The sequence below is a fragment of the Scylla paramamosain genome, chromosome 16 (genome assembly GCF_035594125.1).
Source record: "Scylla paramamosain isolate STU-SP2022 chromosome 16, ASM3559412v1, whole genome shotgun sequence".
Lineage (NCBI taxonomy): Eukaryota > Metazoa > Arthropoda > Malacostraca > Decapoda > Portunidae > Scylla > Scylla paramamosain.
Genome location: NC_087166.1, coordinates 10,800,395 through 10,813,734, shown reverse-complemented (window position 1 = coordinate 10,813,734; position 13,340 = coordinate 10,800,395). Strand labels below are relative to the sequence as shown.

At 39.8% G+C, this 13,340-nt stretch overlaps 2 protein-coding genes across 5 annotated transcripts in view; one reads left to right on the top strand and one right to left on the bottom strand.

The window, feature by feature from the left end:
- Positions 1-8,367, bottom strand: part of LOC135108016 (uncharacterized) — a 61,714-nt gene extending 53,347 nt beyond the window's left edge. Inside the window, exon 1 of one of the 2 annotated variants that reach the window (XM_064018551.1) lies at positions 8,209-8,367. The gene's annotated coding sequence lies outside the window, so the exon portion shown is untranslated. Of the gene's footprint in view, positions 1-3,899; positions 4,217-8,208 lie in introns of those variants that run through there. The other variant, XM_064018550.1, reaches the window with a different exon arrangement.
- On the top strand, positions 7,263-11,495 carry LOC135108022 (synaptobrevin homolog YKT6-like). 3 transcript variants are annotated; one of them, XM_064018565.1, is made up of 5 exons: positions 7,263-7,415; positions 8,221-8,415; positions 8,669-8,769; positions 9,154-9,324; positions 9,506-11,495. In XM_064018565.1, the coding sequence occupies exons 2-5, from the start codon at positions 8,226-8,228 to the stop codon at positions 9,641-9,643; spliced, it is 600 nt and encodes a 199-aa protein (XP_063874635.1). In that variant the 5' UTR covers positions 7,263-7,415; positions 8,221-8,225; the 3' UTR covers positions 9,644-11,495. The 3 variants fall into 3 exon arrangements, with proteins under 3 accessions (XP_063874635.1, XP_063874636.1, XP_063874637.1); XM_064018566.1 differs by having other exon boundaries at positions 7,280-7,365; XM_064018567.1 differs by lacking the exon at positions 7,263-7,415 and adding an exon at positions 7,433-7,455.
- Positions 11,496-13,340: the final 1,845 nt, after the last annotated feature.

The window sequence follows — 13,340 nt, the reverse complement described above, 5'->3', positions numbered from 1 at the left end:
AGAGAAAAGATCAGAGAATGATGAATTAACTTTCTTTTCAAGGTCCACAAAAGTGTTCCAGAAACTGTAGTAAAAAAAATAAATAAATAAATTACATAATATTAAGAACACCATAAAAAAAATGCTTGCACAGAGACACAGAAAAAATAAGAGGAAGATAGAGATTAACTTCCTCTTTTCAGGTCCACTAAACTATTCCTGAGACTGTAGTACAAGATTTAAAAGCTAAAAAACATCAGATAATTATAAGAAAACCATCTAGCGCTGCAAGAGTCAAGTCACCACAGCCATGCACTGAAGCATTCATGACCAACATCCCAAATACTCAAGACTGACATCATCCACCAGTTTTCACACAGATGCAGCTTTCTTGGTCGTAAAACCTTAATTTACTGCTGCCAAAAACCAGAAGAAGACCACAAATACCTAATTTTTTTTATTTAATGGAAGACACCAAGGGTGTTTCTGGTGACCAAGGAAGTGCATGCTTACATAACCAAGGCTGCAGGTATGCATGAGTGTGTCAAGACAAGGCCGTCACTTCACACAACAAGGATAGGAGGTGCAGGAGTGTAGTGAGGCAGACATCAAGCAGAAAACTCACAGATTCATGTGTGTGTGTGTGTGTGTGTGTGTGTGTGTGTGTGTGTGTGTGTGTGTGTGTGTGTGTGTGTGTGTGTGTGTGTGTGTGTGTGTGTGTGTGTGTGTGTGTGTGTGTGTGTGTGTGTGTGTGACATGTACAAATTTACCTACCTATTTGTACTTTCACAGGACTGAATCAGGTTCATTATGTCCTGTCTTTTAATATTATCTATTACATCTGTGTGTGTGTGTGTGTGTGTTTAACTAGTTACAGCTTACAGGATTTGAATCAAACATGTTTAATCCCCATATCTACTTACATCCAACTTAGTATTAGAGCCATGGATGTTCTGTCCTTGCATCACCTCCAAACACAGGTGGAGATGTGAGCATAACATATTCACAGGCTATGAGCATGTGTACATGAAACAAGGTAATCATTGTGCTGGTAGCCTAGTGATTTACAGCACCATAAAGAGTGGCTACACACCAGAGCCACTTCATTGCCAGGATGCATCTTGAGGTACCAACACACTTCTCTAATTATGGATAATCCTTTAGGCTCTGCTATTTGGTGACTGTCACCTTCAATGAGCCTTATCTTTTCTGCTTTTTTGTAATCCTTGACCAGAGCCCTTTTCCTATAATGATTAAAAAAAATAAATAAAAATTCTGGTAGACTTAACATGAGAATGAGTTATATAAGTGCCAAGCATCTGAATAGGTCTTACAGTGTTGTCAATAAGAGAGTAATACAAATGCTTCCCACACAAACATAATACTTTCAAGTGTAAGCTTTCTCAGAATATACAAAGGATAAGACTTATTAATCTTCAGTACACTGCTTTGGTTTAAGCAGCTCATGTTCATACTTAGTACTGCCTCACAGCATACTGTAACAGACCAGCATCAGAATCCCTGTTGGTTATTTATATCAAGGAGTGAATAATGTATACTGTAAAAAAACATCTTACTCTACCAGTGAATAATAGTGTATTCAACACATAACACCCAAATCCAATAAAAATCTGAACAAAGATGAGGCCTGCCACAAAGTCCCTTACAGAATGGAGCTATCGTAAAGTTCTCAGACTACTTGTATAGAAAGCAGATACATACACTATCTGTGCAGCAATACACAGTTTCTAGCACTTCTGCCACAACTGGAATACTCCCTACAGTCCCATTCTCTAACTGGGTAAAGCACCATCAGCAACTTGCACTGTATCTTCTCCACCACGTCAAAACTTTGAACTTTTGTCTTTAACTTTATTTTGGGGCAGGGGAGGGAATCACAGGAAGCCAAATTCAAGAAAGGGGCATGATGGGGAGTGACAATCAAGTTGATGAGGGTAATAATTCTGCGTTATCAGTGTACTGTGGATGTGTTGTTGTGAAAGCGTCTGGAGGTGAGGCACAACCTTGGCAGTGACTGTGTATGTTAAAATCAGACTTGAAAATTGAATGCATAGCTGCAAATGACACATTGATAATGTTAGCAGCTTCCTTGAGTGATCCACCATTGTGACAAAGTTCTTATATTTTTCAGCATTTTCTGGGACTGAGCTTGTGGATGGTTAGCCTAACCTCTCATCATCCTTCAGTGATATCCTGCTCCTCTTGGGGCGAGACTGCCACACAAAACACCTTGCCAAGCTCACTGTTTCATCACTGAAGGCCTGCTACATCATTCTGTGAGTTTCCACTGTTGACTTCCTCAATCCGGCAAAGAATTTTATGTTTGTTCTCTGTTCAAAGTCCACAATGACATCACAAATGAGCCTCTTAATATGGTCACAAGGAGGAGTGTACCAGATCTCAATGACAGCAGTGAGACATCCTTCAGCATGTTGACTAAATAAAGTTACAGTTTGTTTCTACTTTACATGCGTGACACTCCCATACTCAACTTCTGATCATGACCTGTATTCTCATATTCTTCCCCAAAACAGTGCATGACAATGTAACAATGACGATGGCAACAACAACTTCCTAATCTCTGTATCTGCTACACACAGAGAGAGAAACGATAAAATATCAACAATTTATACATTTTTTTCCTGACTGCACCTCCCATTTTGGGTAAATAAAAATGGAATGTGGCACATCAAAATTAACCAGCATCTCCCAAACATGTAGCAATATTGGGTTACCTCTCTCTCTCTCTCTCTCTCTCTCTCTCTCACACACACACACACACACACACACACACACACACACACACACACACACACCATGCTTTTAAGATCAAACTGGATAGATATAGAGATAGGATATTATGACATTACTCCCCTCCTGTAAACCACAACTAGGTAAATACAACTAGGTAAATACACATACCCAGAAAACTATAGACACACACTCTCTAATCAGGAAGGCATAATAGTGAAACCTTTATCCTAACATCTAAAATTAACTTACCCTGATCCTAACCAAACTAAACCAAATTCAACCAACATTCAAGGTCATTAAAGGGGGTCTAAGTACCTATACCTGGTAATACTTATATAATCATCACTCCTTTAACCTAACCTTACCTTGTCTCACCTAAAAGTAACCTGAACCTAATCTAATGCAACCTAAAGACAGTCCATCACATCTCAACAAAACAACACACAAGGAAACTTTAAATAGGAAACTTTTTTACTAATATAACATGATGAAATTATGACAGAGGAGAAAAAGGGAGAAAATTCTGTAATCACGTTGGTACTTGCCAACAGGCTACTGATACACCCACCAGTCTAAAGTTGAGGAATGACAAGACAAGTGGACTTTTTAAACACCCCAAAAAAATAATAAATAATAATAATAATGATAATAATAATAATACAAAAATAAATAAATAAATAATAAATATATAAATAAATAAATAAATAAATAGATAAATAAGCAACAAAAATTCTGAGAGGTAACAAGATTTGAATAGTTTTTGTGAGAGGTCACTTTCTTTCACTCAAACATAAACCCCAGTAATAGTTTTCCAGCCCTGATATGTATAGCACTGAGTCAATTTCAAAGTAACAAAAAACACACAAATTCTATGAGGTAACAATAAATAAGGGTGAATTTTGGGAGATGTCACCTTTCCTTCAAAATATAGAACCCAGTAATAGTCTCTGCCCTGACATGTCTAGCAATGAGTGTTAGAGTGGGGTGGATTACAAAACACCAATAAAACCAACAAATCCTGAGGTAACAAAAAATGATGGGGAGTTTTGGGGGGCAGGTCACCTTCTACCCCTCAAATATAAACCCCATTGATAGCTTCCACCCCTGACATGTTTAGCAACGAGTATGAAGGTGCAGTGGCTTACCTTTGGCCCAGCTTCCCTGTTAGATAGTGTTCATGTTAAGCCGTGAACGTGATCTCCGTCGTGGGCCAAGGCAGGGAGGGAGGGGAGGTGGACGGGGCGGTACAGAGGTTGAGTTTCTCCTCCAAACGGCTTCTAACGCAACATAACAAACTAAAACCACACAAAAAACGGTTCACATCGTCACGTCGTGGTGTCAGGGCATAAATTCGAGCGAGGGAACGGGTGATAATGAAGGAAAAATGGGCCCCCTCCTCCTCCTGGCAGTAGCGGCCACGATCGATCCCCGCGACGCCGCCCCGCAAACTGGTGCCGCCCCGCCCCGCCCCGCCCCGCCCTGCCTCCAAACACAAGATTTGGGACGGATATACATGTCCAAGAAAGGAATTACTGGGTTAGGAAGGAAGAAAGGCACAAAGGAAATGCAATGAGATAATCAAGAAAGGGAGTAAGTGTGTGAATCAAGAGCTAAACACAATACTATAGACAGTCAGCGCCTCGTCTCACTCCGTCCCGCCCTGCCTCGAAAGATAAGACTTGGGATGGAAATACATACTAAAGAAAGGAACTACTGGTTTAGAAAGGAGAGAAGGTTATAGGAAAGAGACTAAGAGCATGTCCTAAGAGCCAAACAAACCTAACTTTGGACAGTCAGCGATCCGTTTATCCCCGTCTCCCCCCGCCCCGCCCAACGTCGAAAGAAGATATTAGAGACGGAAATACATGCCATGGAAAGGAGTTACTGGGTTAAGTAGGAAAGAAAGTACTAAGAAAATGCAATAAGATAATCAGGAGAGGAAATGAAAGTATAATTCAAGAGCTAAAACACCATTATATAGATATGTGAGCAGCCCTGTCTCTCGCCCCGCCCCATTTTGCATCAAAACAGGATTTGGGACGGAAATACATACCCAAGAGAGAAATCACAGGGATACAGAGTCAGGAAAGTATTCTCTATCCTAGACCACAAGAAGAAAAGTTCTAAGAGGCAAAAAAAAAAAAAAAAAAAAAAAAACCGTTTCTATAGACAGTCAGCGCCTCGTACGGCTTGCCCCGCCCTGTCCCGTTCTGACTGGAAAGACAGGATAAGAAATAAATATTCAAGAGAAGAATTACAGGAATACAGATTATCAGGAGAGGGAATAAAAATGTCTTTGAGCCTAAACACGATTCTGAATACGTAATCAGTGCCCCCATCTCTCTCATTGTCCTGCCTGGAAAGATAGGATTTTAGGCAGAAATAATAACCTAAGGAACAGAAATACGCGGAAGGCATATTATGAAATTCGTAAGAGCTATACAGATAGTCTTGCTCCATCCCATCACGGCAGATGGGTCTAACACAAATACGAGCTCAAGAAATGAATACAACCCAACAGAAAGAAGTGCAAATGGAAAGGAATTATGTAGATGAGCCTGAAGAAACAGAAAACCTTACGATGACACTCGATCGACAAACACTAAATGCCTAGAGTCCTCTAATACGGAAATACAAGCATGTAGAAATTGCAGACTTCACAGGTAGAAAGAACAGTAAAAGTTAACCGAAAATCACATCATAAGAGAGCCGACGAAAATGTGATATTGCACAACCAAACGTTCCATCTTGCCTTGTGTTGCTCGCCTAGCCTCAATTAGAACCTGAGACATAATTAAAAACCCAAAAGGAAGTACAGACATAAGGAGGAAGCATAGACAGATATGAAAAAAAAAACTCACGTAAGGAAGAGAGTACCATTTAAAAGACAAAAGTCTAAAACTTTTGCCATCACTCTCCAACCCGCCCAGCCTTATAAAGGTAGGAATGGAGACAAAAATAGAGACGTGAGAGGGAAATACTGACTTGGGAATTATTATAGATAGATGGAAAAGAAAAACAAGAACAGGTAGTGCCGATAAAAAGGTGGCTCTCAACACTTCGTTCAATCTTGCCCACCATCAACAGACAGGAAAAAAAAAAAAAAGTTGAGATACTTAAGAAAGGAATACAGATAAATTAATATAGGGAAAAATGGAGTCTAAATTTCACAAGGGAGCACAGATAAAAATATAAAGGAAGAAGAGATTTAAGAAAGTGATGAAAAGAAGACAAAACAAGGAGACAAAAAAAATAATAAAATAAAATAAAATAAAATAAATAAAAAAAATAAATAAAAAACTTGAAACAGACTCGAGAAAGAGACAGGCATATGGAAATATGAAAGATAACCTTAATTCCCTCAAAGGCCACAAAAACATAAACAGAAACTGAAAGTAATACGGAATGTCAGTTTCATATCAGTGCCAATGGAAAAAGGGAGATTGGCTCTCTTGGTCCGCCCCGCCCCCTTTCTACCTGACACTAGTTCTTTGGTCCATTCTACGTGTGACATGATTAGAAATTATAGTATTAGACTGATATTCTACAATACTACATGCGTGACATTATCTTCATTTAGGGACTTGAGTCATTCGCTTTCAGCTTTCCATTATACGGGACTTAGCTTTTATTCAATCTTTCTAAAGGGTATACGTCTTTTTTTTATGAGTATTTCGAAGTGATGACTGAAAGTTAACGGTAAATAGGGATGTCTCAAGACCTCAGATGAATGGAGAGAGCCAGAAAACCAATAAACTGTTTAGAGGTTTCGATTCTTTTATTTCTTATTAAAGAGTTTCGCGTCACCTATCTGCGAGTTACAGATGGTTAGAGTCTTCTATTCTTATTTTAGACATTCCGATTCTTCTATTGTTGATGTAATGAAACATATAGATTTTTTCGTACGTAGAGGACTGAATAATATGAGTGATGGTATTTTTCCCTTTACGAATCTTAAAATCAACCGATCCTTCTATAATAGTAGTCATAACAATGATGCAATAGTATTAATATCATCTATCCCATTTCTTCTTACTTTCGTTATAGATAGCTTTCCCGTCTTTTTCTTGTAAATAACAACAATACGTGGAAGAACATAACCTCCTCTCTCATAATAGTAACAGTAGTGGAATGGTCTATGGAAGTGGAAGGAGTCTATGATAGAAGTAACATATAATCCTTCCTTCACATGATGGCCATAGCAAGAGTAACAATGAGTCCTTCTATCTTGTTATAATATTAGGAGTAGTATATAATAGTACCCCTTATGTTAATGGAAATAACAGTAGCAGTAATAGTTGTCATTCTGCCTTCTTGATAATAGTAATAGTAATTCTCCCTTCTAGAAATAGTAGTAATAGCAGCAACTCTCTTCTGCCTAGCATTAGTGATTTTTTTCTGGCAATAGCATGTCAATATCCCTTTTACAACAATAGTAATAACAAAATAGCAATAATACCCTTCTATTAATAGCAAATAGCAGTAATAACATCCAATAGTAACACCTAGTAGTATCATTTAGCATTCCTCTGATCCTCGTAGTAGAGCTGTAAAATTCCCCGTGACTCGGTTCTGGCGTCTATAGTGCAAGTGAATCAGCTGAGTGCGTGAGTGAGTGTCATACAAATTTTGAGGCACCAGCAAACAGAGATACGAGGCTGGTGAGTGAGAGTGAGAAGGGGAGGGAGTGTGAGAGTGAAGGTGAATGAGGAGTTAGAGAGACGTATGGTAGAGTCTGTGTATTGTGTGGTTATGTATGGTTGAGTTGGAAGGTTGAGGGGTTGGGAAGTATGTTCTTGCGAGGGGAAAGGTATGGTGTATGTATTGTATGGTGATGGAGTGTTAACTATGGTGCTGGTAATAGTAGATATGGTGATAAGTCATTGTATGGTGCTGATAAGCTGCTATAGGGCTAATATGACTCTGTAGTGGAAAGTATGGTAATGTTATGGTGATGAGGTGGAAGATATAGTGACAAATGGAAGGTATGACGGGTAGAAGTCATGTATGGTGCTTAGGTTGACGGTATGGTACTGCAGTGGAAGGTATATGGTGCTAGTATTAAATATGTGGTATCATTGTAGTTTTGAACAATACACTAATGTGGTTCTGTAGAGCTCATATTTTTCACGCTCATGTCCATAGTTTAGTTTCCAGACATGGCATCTTCCTCCTGACCCTCAGATTTATTTGCTTAGGTTCTAGTTTCAGTTTCAGACATGGCACCTTTCTCCTGAAGCTCAGATTTATTTGATACTCGGGTTCTATTTCCTGACACGGAATCTTTCTTCCAAAGCTCGTATTTATTTGTGAATTGAGATAGATTGCTTTGTGTTTCAGTGTAGTGATAGTGTTTTGGTTACACCTTAGATTGAGGCAATACAAGAGGGATGCCATGGTTTGAGGTGATACAATTTATGAAAGCTAATCTTTACTGAGAAATTTACCACTTACCCCCATTTTCAGGCACGATGGTGAAGCTATACAGCATCTGCGTTCTGTACAAGGGGACGGAGAGTACCAGGATACTCAAATCCGCCTATGACCTGCAGCAGTTTGGTTACTTCCAGCGGGGCTCCATCCAGGAGTTCATGGCCTTCACCAGCAAGATCATCACGGAGAGGAGTAACCCATGCTCCAGACAGTCCATCAAGGAGCAAGGTGTGGCAGTGGCAGAGTCAGACCACTGAAAGATAAAAATGTTGTATAGTGTTGTGGATGCTTTATAAATTCATTGTTATCATGTATGTCTGACATGTGAACTACTTAATTATGAAACATTTGTATTTTACTCAAAAGAAATACATTTGGATAATTTAACATATTATTAGAAGAATACTCATGTCCTATCATCCCACTTTTGTCCACTTCTCAATTTTTGCCACCAGAACTCATTGCATCCCTTGCCTTGCAGAATATATGTGTCACGTGTATGTGCGTGCTGACAACCTGACAGGCGTGGCCATCTCTGATCACGAGTACCTGTATCGAGTGGCCCACAACATGCTGAACAAGGTTAGGTCTGGCACTGCACACACCATGATGCAGTGGTGGAGGTTGTGGCATGCTGGGTCATGAGTCTTGCTTTAGCCTCTCTCTGTCTTGGTCTAGTCTATATCAGTACTGTTCCTGAGAGCACTCCTCTAAGGAATGGCCATGGCAGAAATCCCTACTTACACTTGATTGTTGTACCCACTCCATTCTTCCCACACCTGAGCCAACATATTTACTGATGTAAGACAGACTCTGGCTCAGTACAACAAAAAGGAAGTACAAAACAAGAAAGAGGCTCACTGAACTGTCAGTCTTTAAAGAGAACAACCAAATGGATTGTCCTTTGAGAAATTCTAAAACAAAGCATTATTAGGCGAGGTCTGTAATAGTCTGTGTATCATGCAGGTATTGGATGACTTTACGGCTAAGGTTCCCTCTCACCTGTGGCCCAACACGGAGGAGAGTATGGTGCCCTACCCTGACTTGCCAGCCACACTTGCCCTCTGGCAAAACCCTCGTGATGCTGACTCCCTCACTAAGGTGCAGGAGGAGGTGGAGGAGACTAAGATTATTCTAGTAAGTGTGTGTGTGTGTGTGTGTGTGTGTGTGTGTGTGTGTGTGTGTGTATAGAGAGAGAGAGAGAGAGAGAAGCACAGCGTTATGTACTCAGGTATACAGGACCCATTGTTCCACTAGAAAGTGTTCCATTCACAAGCACTTCCTCTTTACAAACTGGTAATTCTTCCTTCCCTTGCAGCACAACGCCTTCACTGCTGTCCTTGAGAGGGGAGAGAAGCTCGATGACTTGGTCTCAAAGTCAGAAAACCTCAGCTCACAGTCCAAAATATTCTACAAGACTGCTAAGAAGACTAACTCTTGTTGCAGCTTTGGATAACAGGCTGCCCTGAGGGTGGGCTGGGCCAAGGCAGTGGTGGTGGTGGAGGAGCCTGAGGGAGAGGTGAAGGTTGGGTGCAAGTGTCTCCTTCAGTTAGCAAAAAGTATGTAACCCATAACTCCACCCTTCATGAGATGCCAGGCCAACCAGGTAATGGAAGCAGGCAACACCACTGGAATGTTATGTATTAATGATGACTGGCCAGAAGTTTGAGTATAAATATTTTTGAATTTTCATTCTTACCCTCACTGATGAGGAAACCCAGCAGATATTTGTCCAGATGTGCCCCATCAAGGCTGTCTGGATGAGCAGGCTGTATTTTAGCTGCTATTGTGATGATGGAAAAGAAAATATTTTTTTAAAAAGAATCTTAATCTCAAAAAAATAATGTTTGCTAGGAATTTTACTTTATGGACAAATCATTCCTGCAATATGTTAAGGACACTTACAAGTTGCTTTCAGCAGTGACCAGTGCACAGGAAAGCATTAATGTTGACAAATTAAGGTAAATTATTAAATTGTTAAGTTACAAATTTTGAAAAGGTGCTATAACCTTTAATTCTTCTGTGAAATATTTTATTTATATCCCATGTGGCCACTGTGATTGCTGCCTGAAATTAGATGAGTCTCATGTTTAAAAAGAGGAACTTGACAGACCACCATGTGAGGCTCAGGGAGCACACCTGCCATGCTTGCTGTACAAGTAAAGCTCTGCTGCCAGCCATGCATGTCAAGTGTAAAGTTTTGGTTATCTTCAACCTATCATTTCTTTCATTGGGGATATGTTCAGTGTAATAAAATCATTCTCAGTTTGTTTTAGAGGAATATTCTAACCTTATGTGGCTCAGCTGTGGATGGCAAAGTCAGCCTGTGCTTTCCATCACCCTGGTGTCCATATAATATTGACTGAACATAGAAGTGTCTCTGTGTGAGCCAATAACTGTTGATGTGAAAGAAGTATTGCTTGTATGTTCCTCATCACTCCCTCACACAGACTGCAAGGTCACAGGATTACTAAAGCTGACTCTGCTACTATGTGTGTTTGTGTGAGTGTGTAACTGCTGTTGATGGTTTCCTGTATGTGTATCTGTGTGTGCATTGTTGCATGTGTGTGAGTGATGTGTTTTGCTGACTTGTTGCTTGGTGTGTCAAGCCTGTCCAGGCATTCGTGTGTGTTAACAGGAGCCTCCATGTGTTAGGTGTGCAGCACTATGTCTTACTGTTACTCAGTCTGAGGTGCACCAAGGTCTGGGAACACAAGGTGTGAGTATGGGATGTCACCAGTCTGGTAAAGATAGGAACATAGGAAAATAAGGGAAGCTGCAAGAAGCTATCAGGCCTACAATTGGCTGTCCCTGTGATGTAATGCCATGGCTCAAAGATCCATATTATTGATGTCAAAATAGTGGATGTGTGACATCACAACTTCATGGTCACACCTTGTATTCTGAGAGGCCTGCAGTGTGTGCCTCAAGTACTGTGAGTGTATGTGTGGCCATGTGGTCTAGCAGCAAGAAAACTGACACTAATACTGTCAGAAGGTTTTACAGCATTAGAACTAAATATCTCAATACTAACTGCAATGCTGAATACAACATGTTGATATTACAACTAGTTTATCACTCAGAATGGAGTGAATGTGCAAGGCAGTACCAGAGATGCTTAGACTGTCTTGTGTAGCCCTCAGATAGGCAAGTCTGTAGGCACCAGCTTATGTATAAGAAGGATGTAATATTTCATAGGGATCCATGTTTGTAGAGACTCATCTCAGACAGATCTCATCATGTTAATGGCTGTGTTGTCTCCATCAAATGAACTTGTATAGCCTGGGAATAAAGTCAAATGTTCATCAGTATGAATTGTAGGTTAGCCTTTCAGGAAGACAAATTAAATTAACTGAGTTATGTCACAGTGGCTAAGGTTATAACTACTGCCTCTCCCATTGAGGAACTGCCATGAGCCAAGACTGAACTCACAATCTCTTTGGCAGTGAGCTGAGCACTTGAGCCACCTGATCCTGTCTTTGTGAAGTGTAGGCTAAAAATGAAGAATAATGAGGCAGAATAGCAATCGACTTCCTTAAAAAGTATTTGAATATGGCTTTTAAACATTTTGATGTGTTATAGACATACAGATGACAATGGAACAGCATGAACTACACAGTAAAGGAAAAGACTTAATATCCAGTCATGTTTGAAGCATCATGGAAATGCTGAGAAATTAATCAGATAAGATGAACTGGCTGTGAGAAGCCATTTGTGGGGATTGAACCCAAACTGAACACTCCAGGAAATACAAGTCTGACATGCCACTAGTGAGGCTGTAAGTCATCATCAACACCTGTGTGACTTGGCCTGCCACAACTATCTTAATACATTAACACTGCTTTCCACTCACAACGCAGTACTGGCATGCAAAATACGCTTATAAATAAAAAGCACATATTACAGAAAGCAAAGAATTTCAGCCTATAGAAAAGAATGCTATTATATTTAAGGACTTCCATGCATTTCACAAAGCTAGATGGCACCACATGCACTGACACCAGCAGGCCCACCACCTTCCTGTGTGCAGCATCCTAGTACCCTTGACTGTCAGGCAGGAGGGTGGTGGTGGCAGTGGTGTGCACTTTCCTGTTGCTGGTGATGAAGCGCTAGTTGTCTGTAAATGTACCACACACGCCTGTGACATTGCACAAAGTGATCTGACAGCTTTGTTGTATTGCATTCCCTCTATTTCATCAGGTGAATCTTATGTGTGAGCACTTAGGGAAATATTTTGGTCCTGGTATGTGTACTTTATTTTTTTGTATTTTTTACTCTCTTCCTTCAAAGATAATAAAAAAAAATGGTAACTTTTTATTATTCCATTAGCTTCTGTTAGTAATGATTTGTAATTTTGGTTAAGTATTCCTTCCTTTACTTTGTCTGACATCTCTGGTGAACTTGCTAAGAAAATGCAAAAAAAAAAATAAATAAATAAAATAAAAAAAATAGCAATCTACAGTATACTAATTATTATTTTTCTTTTCACTTTATTACATTTCTCTCTGGCTGTTGTCCCAGATCACCATTTCTAGCTTTATTTTTTAGTTCACCATTTGTTTTGCATCCTCTTCTATTCCTCGTTGGACTTTTCATCTCCACTTTTACTCACACCATTCGTCCTGATGTTCTCTTTTTTTCTGATGAGTTACGGTTGTTCACTTTCCTGACATAGAATAGCAAAGCAGACATGGTAATAGTGTGTGCATAGATCTTACTTTATATGTATACAATTTTTTATCAGGCCAGTTATAAATATATATTGATTTCAACTGATGATGCAAGATTTGGTTAAGTGAGGATATGAAATTGTTTTGTTCAATTTTTTACTTATGTGTATTTTTTACTTACTTTTAGGAGTTGTGTTCACATGTTTTTAGTTGAAGACATGCTAGGAGGGAGGTCCTGGAGTGTACTGGTGGTGGTAAGAGGAATAGGAAGAGGCATGTCCTAGTTTCTATGCACCTCCTTTCACATTTCCACTCTCACCCCTCTCATCCTCCTTGTCCATATGTCACTTGTCAAATCTCTCATGTGCATCCATGTCCTTATATATCCTGGTGCTTCCACATAGTAATCTTGCATCTCCTTCTGTACCTTTCCCCAACCTTCCAACATCCTTCCTTCCTCACTATTTCTTACACCTACTGCAC